Source organism: Corapipo altera, unplaced genomic scaffold, assembly GCF_003945725.1.
Source record: "Corapipo altera isolate COAL_440 unplaced genomic scaffold, ASM394572v1 61411, whole genome shotgun sequence".
NCBI lineage: Eukaryota > Metazoa > Chordata > Aves > Passeriformes > Pipridae > Corapipo > Corapipo altera.
In genome coordinates this window covers 12,469,891-12,483,243 of record NW_020884875.1, presented here as the reverse complement: position 1 = coordinate 12,483,243, position 13,353 = coordinate 12,469,891, and the positions used below count along the sequence as shown (strand labels likewise).

General features: G+C 39.2%; 1 protein-coding gene across 16 annotated transcripts in view; it reads right to left on the bottom strand.

Annotated features, from left to right (window-relative positions):
* Nucleotides 1-12,867, bottom strand: part of ANKRD31 (ankyrin repeat domain 31) — a 60,502-nt gene extending 47,635 nt beyond the window's left edge. For 3 of the 16 annotated variants that reach the window (XM_027635217.1, XM_027635218.1, XM_027635225.1), the window contains exons 1-6: nucleotides 12,256-12,864; nucleotides 11,491-11,546; nucleotides 9,759-9,838; nucleotides 6,330-6,376; nucleotides 5,627-5,721; nucleotides 4,572-4,612 (exon numbers count right to left, since the gene is read on the bottom strand). In XM_027635217.1, coding sequence (XP_027491018.1) covers nucleotides 4,572-4,612; nucleotides 5,627-5,721; nucleotides 6,330-6,376; nucleotides 9,759-9,838; nucleotides 11,491-11,546; nucleotides 12,256-12,512 — 576 coding nt within the window. In that variant the 5' untranslated portion in view covers nucleotides 12,513-12,864. Of the gene's footprint in view, nucleotides 1-4,293; nucleotides 4,361-4,571; nucleotides 4,613-5,626; nucleotides 5,722-6,329; nucleotides 6,377-6,700; nucleotides 6,800-9,758; nucleotides 9,839-11,490; nucleotides 11,547-11,735; nucleotides 12,102-12,140; nucleotides 12,175-12,202; nucleotides 12,222-12,255 lie in introns of those variants that run through there. The other 13 variants (XM_027635223.1, XM_027635220.1, XM_027635227.1 and 10 more) reach the window with 10 other exon arrangements.
* Nucleotides 12,868-13,353: the final 486 nt, after the last annotated feature.

Below are 13,353 nucleotides of genomic sequence, written 5' to 3'. Positions count from 1 at the left end.
TGTGGAACACCTGTGCCTCACGAACTTCAGTTCAAAAGCTTAGGAGTTCAAGAAGTTTGCATATTTGAGTTTCCACACTGAGTACAGAACACAAAGGCACAACTGTTCTTGGAAAAGTAATACTGCTTCTGTTTTTCTAACCACTTTGAGTTGCTTTCAACAGATGCACCCATTTTTATATCAAAACATAGTTTTTTTATTTTTTCCCTATCCTTGTTTCAAATGTTCTGCAGAAGAAAGTATGGTGCCTCCACCAACCTAAACCATATTTTTTTCCATATAACATTTGTATATAATAGTGCTCTTACTTAGTAATACTGGTCTTAAGAAAATACCTTTCAATGCATTTTTAGAGTCTTGCTGCCAGCAAGTGGTAATACGGGGCAGTGCAAGAAACCTTTAACCACTGGTAACATGATTTCAATAAAGCTCACACACAGTAAAACAGGGCAGAAATCTGACAGCATTGAGTCACATTCAGTTTGTAAGTAAACATAAATCCCTGCTTCTTTGTTGAAAATTTATTCCTCACGCAGCTGTTCCATATCTTATACCTTTGTATGTAATTCTTCCTTTTTAAGTACTGACTATTTCTTACTTTGCTGTACTGAACTACACTTTCTTTTTAGACCACTTCTCTAATGTATGCAGACTATAAACCAACCGTATAAAGCCCCTCTATTGGCACAACTTTCTGTACTTGAACAACTGTGGTATAAACAGCATGTATGTACATTACAAACTTCCTAAGAAAAATGCTCAGTGTAAAGTGCAGGTGAAACTTACATTTATATTAATGGAGAAGGCAGGCAAAGAAGGATTAATTTTGCAAGATCCTAAAAACCCAAATGCCAACTGAAATCCAAATCCTATGTGGGATGTGTTCAAAAAACTTCTGTCCAATACAGATGCCTAAACTTCCTTAGCACTCATTTCTGTTGGTAAAATCCTGTGGGACTTTCTCTACAAATGATTCAAATCTGCAGAACATAAAAGAAGTTTAAACTTTCCCTCCCTAAAACCCATCCTCAGCTGCCACTTATGTGCAAAGACACTTAAAAGCCCCAGTGCCTAAGATCCCTGTACCTTCAGTCGTCTGTTGAAAAGCAACAGAGGAGCTGCCGAAGCAGCAAAGCTGAGCCAGCTGTGACTGGAATCAAAAGTGGGAGTTCTCTCTTCTGTCGATCCCAGCCTGGTTAAATATGGTTTGAAAATACCTAAGTTTCATTCAAATGAGGAACAGGATTCCCCCTCAGTCAGCAGTTCAGCAGTAAAGTATCAACACTGTGGTAAATGCAGGTTCAGAACCATCTTCCACCAGAAGAGCTATGCTTCAAGCAAATTATTTTAAAAAGGGGTTTCTACATAAAAAATGTACCACTTCGGCATAATGCTGTTGATTACTTTATGCCAACCATGTCCACTGGTCACACTGCTTCAAAAAACTTGATTTAAATCCCACTATTCTCATGTCTCAATTATTTGCAGTACAAACCCAAATCACAGCGCTCCTTAACCCAGGCACAAATTCTGGTGACCTAGCATCAGCCCAGAATGTCTTGTCTCCCTCTCCACCTTACCCAGTAAGCATGCACTGAGTAACAGCTGAGCATAGACACAGTCAATTCCAGCCTTGGCTGATTCACAACCCAGCACCAAAGGAAACAGGTAGACAGGGAAGTCAAGAAGAGGTTTCATAAAAAAAAACAACTTGACCATGAATAATGAAACTGTATGTTAATACATGTACTGCATCAAAGGCCAGTGAGCGAGCCAGGCTTTGCCAAGCCTTAGATGTTTACTTCTCCTTGTGCACTACATGAGCAAGGTTAAATCTGGCCTGGCAGCTCCAGCAGCCAGCAGGACATTCACATCACCTTGGTGCTGGTGAATCGTGACACAAAAGGACTTTTTTCCTATATGTTTGAGAACAATGTGAAAATTATCAAGAAATTGTAGGCTTTTGGGTGTCACAGCCTGTGTCTTACAAATGTTACAACACAAAAACAGAATTACTAATATTGCAGTATAAATAATAAGGGTGGAGTAGAAATATTAAGTGGACTACTGTATCTGATAGCTCTGAGTAAAAGAAGTTCAGTTGGTCAATACACACATGCAAGAGAATCACTATAGAAGAATTAAGCCTTCAGAGAGATCAACTTCTGTAAGAGTGCTTTGCTGAAGACTACTGCAATATACTGGGACAGGAAGAAGGCACAGAGAATCACACAACATTTGAGGGCAGAAGGGGCCTCTTGAGACCAACTAGTCTTGACCTTGCTGCTCAAGCAATGTCAGTTGCACTAGGTTGCCCAGGACCATGTCCAGTCAGGACATAGGTGGAGAATGCACAACTGCTCTAAGAAACATTTTTCAGTGTGTGACACCCCTTCTCAGTTAAAAAGTATGTTTTTGTGTTCAGATGGGATTTCAGATTTCACAAGTTATTTTGAATTTGTGTCCACTTCCTCTTGTCCTATCAGTAGGAACAACTGAGAAGTCAGTGTCCCTTATCTTCATCCCTAGCTGTCAGATATTCATACGCAGTGGTAAGATCCCCCTCAGCATTCTCTTCTTCAGGTTGAACAGTTCTGGCTCTATCAGTCTGTTCTCATACAGAAGATCACAGAATCACAGAATGGGCTGTAGTCCAATGCTCCTGCCATGGGCCAGAACACTTTCAAGTACATCAGGTTCCTTAGAACATTACTCAATCAGACCTTGAATGTTTCCAGGGATGTGGCATCTACCAGCTCTCTGGGTCACATATTCCAGTATTTCAACACCCTCATCATAAAAAATTCCTTCCCTATATCTAATCTCAATCGACCCTCTTTTACTTTAAAACTATGAGCCCTTGTCCTGTCACTACAGGCCCTAAGGAAAGGGTCTGTCTCCATCTTTCTTATTAGCCCCTTTTAAGCAGTGAAAGGCTGCAATGAAGTCTCCCTAGAGCCTCCTCTTTTCCAGGCTGAACAATCCCAACTGTCTCAGCCTGTCCTCGTCGTAGGAGAGGTGCTCCACCCCTCTGATCATCTTTGTGGCCCTCCTCTGGACCCACTCCAACAGGTCCATGTCTTTCCTGCATCCAGAGCTGGACTCCAGTACTCCAGGTGAGGTCTCACAAGAGTAAAGTAGAAGGTCCACCAGGATACCCAGGTCCTTCTCTGCAGAGCTATTTTCCAATCAGCTGGTCCCCAGCTGTACTGGTTCCTGAAGCTATTTCTCCCCAGATGTAGTACTTCACACCTCCCTTTGTTGAATGAGATTTCTCTCTGCCCCATTCTCAAATCTGTCCAGGTCCCTCTGAATGCCAACACAACTATCTGGTATATCACTCACTCCTCCCAGTACCATCTCTGAACTTGCTGAAGGTGCATTCTCTTCCATTGTCTGGACCACTAAATGAAGATGTTGAACAGTATTGACCCCACTATTGACAGACTAACCACAACAGAAATCAGCGTTGCTACGTCATCAAGGTCAAGAAAACCCAGCAAGACTAATTTTGTGGTGTCAGAATTCTACATAGATTATCTTAATTTATAGATTTATCTTGTGTTTCCAGGGACACACGGAATTAAGATGCTCACTGACTCTCTGCTGGTTGTCAAGGTGTCCGTTCTGCCCTTGTTGCAAATCAGTCTGGGGTGGCCCTTTCTTCCTCTCACTAAAGATCTTTCTGCAGGACTCAGATCCCGCCAGTGCCAACATCAGCCAATATCCAAAAAGCATAATTCACTGCAATGATTATTTCCAACCTTCTTTCTCCAGGCTCCTAAAATATCCTCTCTGGAGATATTCTCAACGCACTCAATCTGCCTATTCTCCGGAAGCTATTAATCAAAGACAATCTCTTTTTCAAGGCATTTAGATTTTGTTCTTTTGGACTAATTCTGTGCAATTTGAATGTTTCATTTAATAAACTTGGTATTACAGGCTTATATTTATAGCTGCATATTTTTCAGAAAAGAAAAGCCTAGGAGATTTCAAGTTTTTTCCCCTTGTTTCCAAGACAAAGAATACTTGGCCCTGGTCATCAATGGTATTTGCTGCAAGACATGAACAATTTGCCATACTGATCTCAAATCTACCTTTGGTGAATTTTATCAAAAATAGTTGCTTTTTCCCCAACTATTACCTCAATCAGAAGGACAGTTAGAGATAATCTATTCCTCCTCAGAAACCTTCCAAATGTAATGCCTTTCCCATAACTTTCATCGGTGGGAAACATTTTAAGCTACTCAAAAGTCTTCATTACTTTATCTTATCTTAAGTAACAGCCCTTACAGATTCTGTGTCATGATGATGTCTTCCCCACTTCCCTTTTACTGCTGTGCTCCTACCCTAGTGTTCTGCAAGCTTAGGAACTACACTCCTTACCTAAAAAGCAGAAAATAAAGTTTAGCTTTAAAGGTGTTTTCGCCTAATGAGCTCAGTGACAGTTTCAACAGCTATGTGCTTGCTTTTTAAAATGAAAAAAACAGGCATTTTTCAGTAAAATACTTTATAATGCTAAATAAATTATATGATATTTTATATACATTCTCTTGTAAAAATACACTTACCTTTTCTTCTGAATCCTTCTGAAATTCATTCAATTTGATATCTAAATTAAGGAGAACAGACAAATATTTCAATTTTACACTTTTCACTTCTGAAAGTTCTCATTGCCTCTAAAAAATGGCACTATTTCCTAAGTTTAAGTATAAAGTTTCAAACCTTAAAAATTACTATAGTCATGTTCCCTAAATGGAACTGACAATAAAATTTCTAGTCAGGCTCTGTTAGCCACTAAATTATATCCCAGAGCTATTTTGTCACATTTCTTCACTGTGGTTTAGAGGCCTGTCTTTCCAAAGACTGTCAGCAGATGGTATTATCACCCATTCCACAGGATAAGACTTATTCCCTGCCCTCTCCAATTACAACGCAATTAGGCAATAGTGCTAAAATAACCTAATTACTTACTGCCTCTGGAAAGGGATGATCCCAACCCCCCTGCTCTTATTACTCTGTTTTGACATTCATGTGACTCCCTGGCAATTTCCTCATCAGAAATAAAGTGAGTGTTTTTCTGTAGAGTTAGCAAAAATAAGGTAAAGGCAGAAGACGACTAAATAGATGGGGCAGTCCTGCACTGCTGGGAGCACAGAGGAATGGAGGCACAACCAAAGTAGCATGAAGTGACATACAGACACGGGGAATAGTAGCATTTCTGTTTCTCCTTTCTTAGAAGTGCCTCTGATTCTTTGATATGTTAGTAAGAAACATTTGGGAACTCTCAACGACCTGTTTATCTTACACAATCGTATGGCCCTTGAGTATTAAGTATATTTGTGTGGCCTGTAACTTTTGTCAGAAAATTCCACGGTAATGAAATAATTTTATACTGGATATATAGCACTGGATTGAGAAAACAGTTACCTCTTCAAACAATCCCAGCAGAACACTTACAAAACCAGAACTTTCAGTTCATGACTATAAAAACTAAACAATTGTTGGAAAGCACACATATCATATTCCAAATAAATCTACATGGATACTCATCTTCAGCTTCTCAAATGATTTTCTCAAATGATTCTGGCACAGCTAGAACAACTTCCAGTTTTGTACAACATACCTACAGAATTAAGTTGCTGTTCTTCTACTGCAGCATTTAGTGAAAAATCAGACTTAGAAATATTTTCAGAAGGTGATGAATGCTTTATCCAACCCCTAGAAGTAAGTAATACAATAAAAAGTTCTTAAAGAATTGTAATCTGCTCACCTTACAAAAATTTTTACAGTACTTTGAGTTTATTTATGTAATTTTGTGCTAACCATTATTCATGAAAACAGCTGCAGTTATTTCAGAGGCATACCTTTATTTTACAAGGACATGCAACAAATAAGACTTCTGGATTTCCTACATGGAACTAGCTGTGTTTGCACATTCATTCTCTAAGTGAAAAAATGGCCCTTCCTGTTTGTCATTAGTTCTTTCTGTGTTTCTGCTATAAATCCATCTTCTTCTGAAATCCTTCCATAGTTTCCAGGAACAAAAGGTCTAATATTATTTATTATAAATTTTTGTTTGTCTAATGGTTTTCTCCAAGTTCTGTTACTCTTGTTGGTTTAAACCAATAAAGGTAATATCATCAATATAAATAAATCCAGGTACATACTGAACCTAGTGACATAAATATAGATCCTTCACTAAGCAAACAAGAAAACTGTTTCTAAATAGTACACTGGGAATAAAATAACATACAAATGGATGTATAATGGAATTGTTTAATTACAGTATGCCTGACTGAAATTCCTGTGTGATGTATTATACTCACTGCAGTAGAGACTGAGACTGGTCAGATGTGTGTGCCTCTTGAAGTATCTAAAGAAAAAAAAATTAACAAGTTAGCAAACAAAGTATTTATTTTTGTTTGTTTGTTTGTTTTATTACCAATTGTCTACCTTCTTCCTTCTGTAATTGAGTTGGGAGATGGAATTTTTAGATCCTATCATTACATATGTTACTAATAAATCACAAAAGTATTCTGCTTTTTTTATTTATACTACTTGAGAAAAATAAGACTGTGAAAGATAACACTCCTCCAGAAGGAAAACATACCCATGCAATTAAGACATGAATGCTTCAAACTTAAGATGTTTTATACATCAAAGAACCAAAACACAAGGTATTTTAACTTTAACTCACAATTTTAATCTTTCTTTGATAACAACTCCCTTTTTTCATTAAATAAAACAGAGTGCTGCTCCAGAGATTGTGAAGCTCAGTATACCACTCTCAATACCCCTGTAAACAGCATAGTTTAATTACTTCAAGACCTGCACATCAGGAAGCTCTAAGTGGCAGGGCTGCCACATGCCAACACATGAAAAGAGCACGAGGGTAATGTAACAGCAGGTGCCAAATTCCAACACTTCAGTACAAAGAGCTTGGATCTGCTTTTCGTGCCTTTGTACATAAAGGAGAGATCTCCTCCAGTATGGAAAATGGAGCCTTTATCTACTTTATAAAGTGTATAAGCCTTTATACACTTTTTACAGAAAATATATACACTTTTTACAGAAAGAGGAGCCTTTATATAAAGCCTAAGGCAAACTAGGAATGATTAAGAAAGACACTGCAGAAAGTGAACTGCAGAACAGTTATCTCACTAGTGAGCTGAAGACTAGGTATTATTAATGAACTATCTGCACACTGGCTATAACTTTTAACAAATCACTGACATACAGCGGACATTAACAGCACTAGGAAGATTCTGGGAAAGAACACCTTGGTGTAGGCACCAAGTGATGACTTTTTTTGTCTTACACAAGACATTAGGAAGGCAGGAAGATCAACCATCTTAACAATGACCTGAAGAGTAACAGGTGTAGATTGGCCAGTAGGAGGACTGCTAAAAGGCTTCCTGGAACAGAACAGATTCTTTAATTTGTCCAACAATTATCGACTCATGTAATTCCAAAATATGGCAGTGAGATAGTTCACAGAAAGTTATTGCTTAAATACACCCCTCAGGCGAGTCAGCCTGAATACTTACACAGACCATTATTCAGAGACCAGGCAAGGTCAAGAGAATAACAGAATAGCTATCAAACCCCTCTGACTGCTTTACATTGCTCTTAAAAGCTCAGTGAACTACCCTTATAACTCAGAAGACAAGGGAGCTATTTTTTCTGCTAAAAAATTAAGTTCTAAGCAAAATCTGTATATTGCTTAATGGTTGAAGGGTCTTCTCAAATCGTATAAGTTACACAAATAGTATTTGTGGCCACTGACTGGAAGTACTGGAACAGCTTTTTGTCCTGCCTCTTGTTTTTGGTAAGGAAATTCCTGCAAAATCCTAATAATTTTTCTGATTTCAACACTCACTTATACAGCCAACTATATGAGGGGACTCTGGATGTGGTCCAGAGGAAGACTAATGCTAAAAAACTGTAAAGCGCACTTCACCAAACAGGGCAAGAAAAGAACAGAAAAGCTGAAAGCACAAACTTAGTCATGACACCTGTCTGAACAAGCCATGGAATAGGGTGTTAATAGATAAGGAAAATGACTTGTCAGTTGAAAAGAACATGGATCCTACAAAACCTAATGTATGTCTACTGCATTTCTGGTGGAAGAAAATTCTCTAATTACAATTTCTTACATGATGGAATCAAAGACAGGACTGCATATCCCAAGCCTTCCTCCAACCCATCCAAAGTACAAAGATAGCTAAGACTTCTCTGGAACAACTGGAATGGATGTTACATTTCCTGAAAAAAAATCACAGCCAGTCCAGGCTGCATGACCCTCACATCACATCACATCTAAATGCTGTACTCACCTAAGATCATTTCTTAAGACATAGTAGAAGGAAAGCTTCTATGTAACCATATTCCATGCTGGCTCTTGGAGTGGCTGGAAAAGCCACACTGGTGCAATCTACACATGTGGGTATCAAAGATGACAGAACAATACCACTCCTTACAGCATTCAATAAAGATTTAAGTTTTATGCTGTCCCCAAGCTTTGCATGACCAAACTACCAGTGGCATGCTATAGAGGTCTCCCCCCAAAAAAACTAGTAAGGATTACCCAAACTATTTGGTGAGAAGTACTAGTTTCTCTGCTTTTCTGACCTTTTCCTTAGTGTACAGGGTATTTGTCCTTAGACTTGGAAGAATCCCTTAATGGCATTGCAGACTGGCTAATCTGCTGGTAACTATGAAGCCAAAGACTCAGGTTAGGAAGAGGGTAGTTAGATCAGCTCCCAGAGTGGAAAGGAAGAGAGCAAATGTGCACTTCCCTCATTCCTTCCATCCTTAGAAAACCATGATAAACTTCAGTCAAGACAACCCTGGGACATGCAAGGAGCAAAATAAAGTTATAGAGAAAAGTCTTTGAAATAACACCATTTTTTGGATTTTTGTTCACTGTTTCCCACACTGTCAGCTAAGACAAATTTATTTGCAACTTTATAATGAGCTGTAAAAACATTCACTCTAGTAGAAATGTCTTTTTCCAACGTAGCTTTCGTCATCCAGGAAACAGTTTAGCTCTTACCTCTCTTTCACTGGAATAAGGTTATACAGACTGTGGGCTTTGGAATGGTGAATCCACAGTGCTAAAGATGGTGTAACACTCACAGTTAAAAGCAGAGAACCTGTTTGTCTCTAATTATTTCATGACCGTATCATATGCAGGTGCAAACTGATTGCTCAACTGAACAGAGGTTTATGGGCCAGCTAGCGACCACAGTAAATATGTTAAAATGTAGGCTAATTATTAGATTAGGAAATGCAGAATTATCCATAGAGTAAAACTATTACCCCATCATTATGCAAGTAGACATTTTATTCTGCATTTCAGATTATTATCTCTTTGTTTTTGAAAGACAAATTGTTCAATCACTGGATCACAGCTAATCTCACAGTGAGTAACTAAGGGTGTATTCTGGCACAGTCAATCCAGATGGTTATCTTTCAGCTCCTAAAGGGAACATACTAAAAAGACTGTGCTCCACGACTTCTTTATTTTTGTCCTAGGATTGTTCCTCAAATTAGAAAGGAAATTTCACATATGAAATACTTCATGAAATACCAGGGAAGAGACTTGGATACGTTCCTGGAGACAACATGCTGAAATTCACTTCAGCTGTAAGCTACCAGACTCTTTCGCATGTAATCAAAGGGAGGCCCAGTGGGTTTATTAATAATTAATCCTTGGATATGTTTACAGGAGACACTGTCATTGGTGTACTTACTGGATTTATCTCGTCTTCCTCTTGACAGTATGTCTGGCCACCAAATTTCTGTATAAAACATATTTCTGGAGAAGGAGTTCCTAGAAAAAAAACAAACAAAAAATCTCCAGTAATTAAAGTTTTTATTGCCTTAATTTCTACATAACTTTCTGTAATTGCATACATTTTCACATAACTCAGTAATTGAGCTACATGAATCAAAGTTTCTGATATGCAAGGGATTTAAGTGGCCAAATAATCTATCTCACTAGATTTTGAAAATACAATGAATGGAACAGAAATTAATAAAACCAGCCAGGGGGATAGATTTATTTCACTTAGTGTTCTGGGACCCTCCTTGAGTTTGGAGATTAACTCTTTCCTCTTATTTTTTTAAACTAACAACTGCAATTTTGATAAGCTGCCTGATCCATTTGACTAAAAATATACTTGTACTCTTATATGGAGTAGTTTCTTTAATGAATATACAAAGGAAGACCTTCTCTCTGGAAAAAAAGGATAGAAGCCCTTAAGGTTGAACCCCTAAGTTTGAAAACTAAGATGTTGATACCGACATTAGTAAAATACTAATCAAATTAATATTTGCATTATGTATCTCATCCCCGAATTGCTAATACACAAGTATGTACAAACCCATGAATAATTAAATTCTAATTCCAATTTACTGAATACAACATGTGGCAGGCAGAAATCTATTACAGTTGCAAGGAAAAAACCCCCTCGCTCAACCCTCAGACGAATGCCTAACTCCACAAACTGAAGAATTTGAGTCAAACAGACATTGCCAGGTCTTAATTCCAGTGGATAATCACAGGTAAATTCAAAATGGGATGATGTTTCTTTCCTCAGTCAAAACTATTAAACAACTATAAAAGGTTCAGCATCAGGAAAACATAGCCATTGGAAAAGTTTCTTCAGATTCCAATGAGCTTTAGGTAAGATTTATATTAACTCAGAGTACGCTGATAAAAAACGACAGTCCACTCAGATCTTCAGATTGGCAAAAAGACAAACAATAAAAAAAATCTGGAAGAACACCATGTGTCACTTAAAGAATAGTCAGTCCAAAATATTGCTGAAATAAAACCTACAGTATGCAAGTCAAGTATATTATATAAAAATGTAAAGGAGGTACCAGTGAAACTATTATGTAACTAAGACATGCTTGCTCATGCAGCATGCGTTATGGGTATTATTATGGAAGATTTTAAGACTTTAAATGAGCATGCAATCATTTATGCTGAAAGTAATTTAATGATACACTTAAAATAATGCACTTAAATATACCTACCCAAAGTTCATATGCTACAGAGAATGGATATATTAACAACAATAAGGGTTTTTAAAAATACTATAAGCAACTATAGTTACATATAGCTATTATGTGCATAGATTCCATTTATTTTATTCTGTTCAAACACATACATACAAACACATACATGTAAATAAAAAGGATATCCCTATATATAGCTCATACACTTCCCAAGACAGGGATCCTCAGTTATAGTACACAGAAAGAATAGAGAAGTCAAGAGCAAACCTAATTTTCAAATATTAAAAAAGTGTTGAAGAATCTTCTAAAATACGAGCTAAAATTATAGATGTAAAAGAGCACATATATTCCTAAGAATGAACTTCATGCAGCACTGAAGCATAAATACCATAGACTCAGGCAATATCTAAAGCAACAGTTTAAAAAAATAAACAAACTGAAAAAAAGAATCCGTCCTACCTTTAGTAATACTCATCTCAGTGGTTAAAGCTATGTCCACATTAAGAAAAGCCAACCTTTGAAAAATAAATTAAATAAAAGGTCATTAAGCATTACAGTCCTATGAACTCAAAGGGCAGGTCAGAGTTTAAGTTCTCTTAAACCCTCAGTTTAAGAGAGGTGCTCATCCCAGCCTCTGACACTGGGACACCACTGGGCAAGTGCTAACACCAACAGCAAAGGACCCCCAAACTGCAGGGATATACCTGATTTTCTGCATAGAAAATCATAGCTATTGAAGCACATCACTGCTTTATGTATTTCCAAGAAATGCCAGGCCACAAAGCCAGCACAAAGAGGTGCAGCCGCAGGTGTTTTCAATCCTTTGCCATGTCTTAAATGAGAGAAAATGGAATGAAAATGGTATCAAGTCAAGGTTGTAGGGAAACAGTATCAGCACAAACTGCATTTAATAGTGTTTATTTCCTCCGAGTTGGTTTCCGGGACATTTCACTTCTGCGGACTGAAATGTTACTCAGGAGGGTCCAGAGGCACAAGCTCCGAGGCCATCAGTGGAGCTAAGAACCACTAAGTCTAAAGGCATACAAAACGGCTCTGAATACAGAAAGGAAGAGGGGGGGAGGAAAAAAAAAAAAAAAAAGAGGGCAAAACCCTCATCCCCGGAGCGGCCCCTCAGCCGCGGGCCCCCTACTGTTCCGCGGGCGCGCCACACCTGCCGCCGCCCTCGCATAGGCAGGTGCCGCTCAGAGCCATCTGCCTTACTACCTCCTCCTACAGAACTCCTCTTCCTCCACATCACTCTCCGTCACAGAGCCCTCCACGACGGTCTCGTCGCCGTCCGTGTCGGTGTCCCCGCCGCACACCCGCCGCTCCACCGTGGGCTGGCCCCGGCGCTGCCCCGGCACCTCCTCAGGCGGCCACCCGTTGCACTCCGAGGCGGCCGCCATCTTGTGGAGGCGCCTCGCTGCCCGTCGGGCGGCCCCGGGCGCACGTCGTTCCGTAGAGCCGCAGAGCACTAACATACACCGTGCTCTGTGCGGTTAAAAAGGCTCACTTCTAGGCGTTTGTGCACTCCTGATGCTGATATCTCAAGAGTCAGAAACGCTTATTTGCCCAGAGAGTTATAGAGAATGAGGAGGGGGGCTGTGAAACAGGGTCTGGCCTTATCAGTGAGAAGCCTCATAGCCTCAAAGGAGGGACCCAGAATGAAGGGCCACCTGGGCTTTTATAGTCTGGGGTCTTAGAATCATAAGGGGTTGGAATAGACCTTAAAGATCATCCAGTCCCAACACCCAGTGGCAAGGACGATTAGCCCAGGTTGCTCAAGGCCTTATCTAGCCTTGCCTTGAACATTGCCAGTGCTGGGGCATCCACAACCTCCCTGGGCAACCTGTTCCACTGTCTAATTCTTCCTAATATCTAACCTAAATTTCTCCTCTTTCAATTTATGCCCATTACTCCTTGTCCTATTGCTACAGTTCCTGACTAAACGTTCCTGTTGACTTGTCGACTCCTGCTGTGTTTCTGATCACCTTGCTGGCACCACAGGTCTCCATGCCCTTTGTAAGGGAAGGGATCTGTGCCAGTTCATAGCCTCTTGAGTCTGGCAGTCCACTGTCAAAGACTGCAACCACTCACTCATGGACCAATGACTCAAGAAACCCACCAACTTGAAAGAAGAGAAAGTCTGAGCATGAGAAGCAAGAGAATCATTTAACCAAGATATGATAGACTACTAATTAATAAGCAAACGAGGTAACCTGTAGCCAATGAACTGTGACTTCTATGGTTTCTAAAATGTATATATAGTGTAAAATTTTGAGGAAACTCCACCTTGCACCCTGCACAGAGTAAACAATGTCT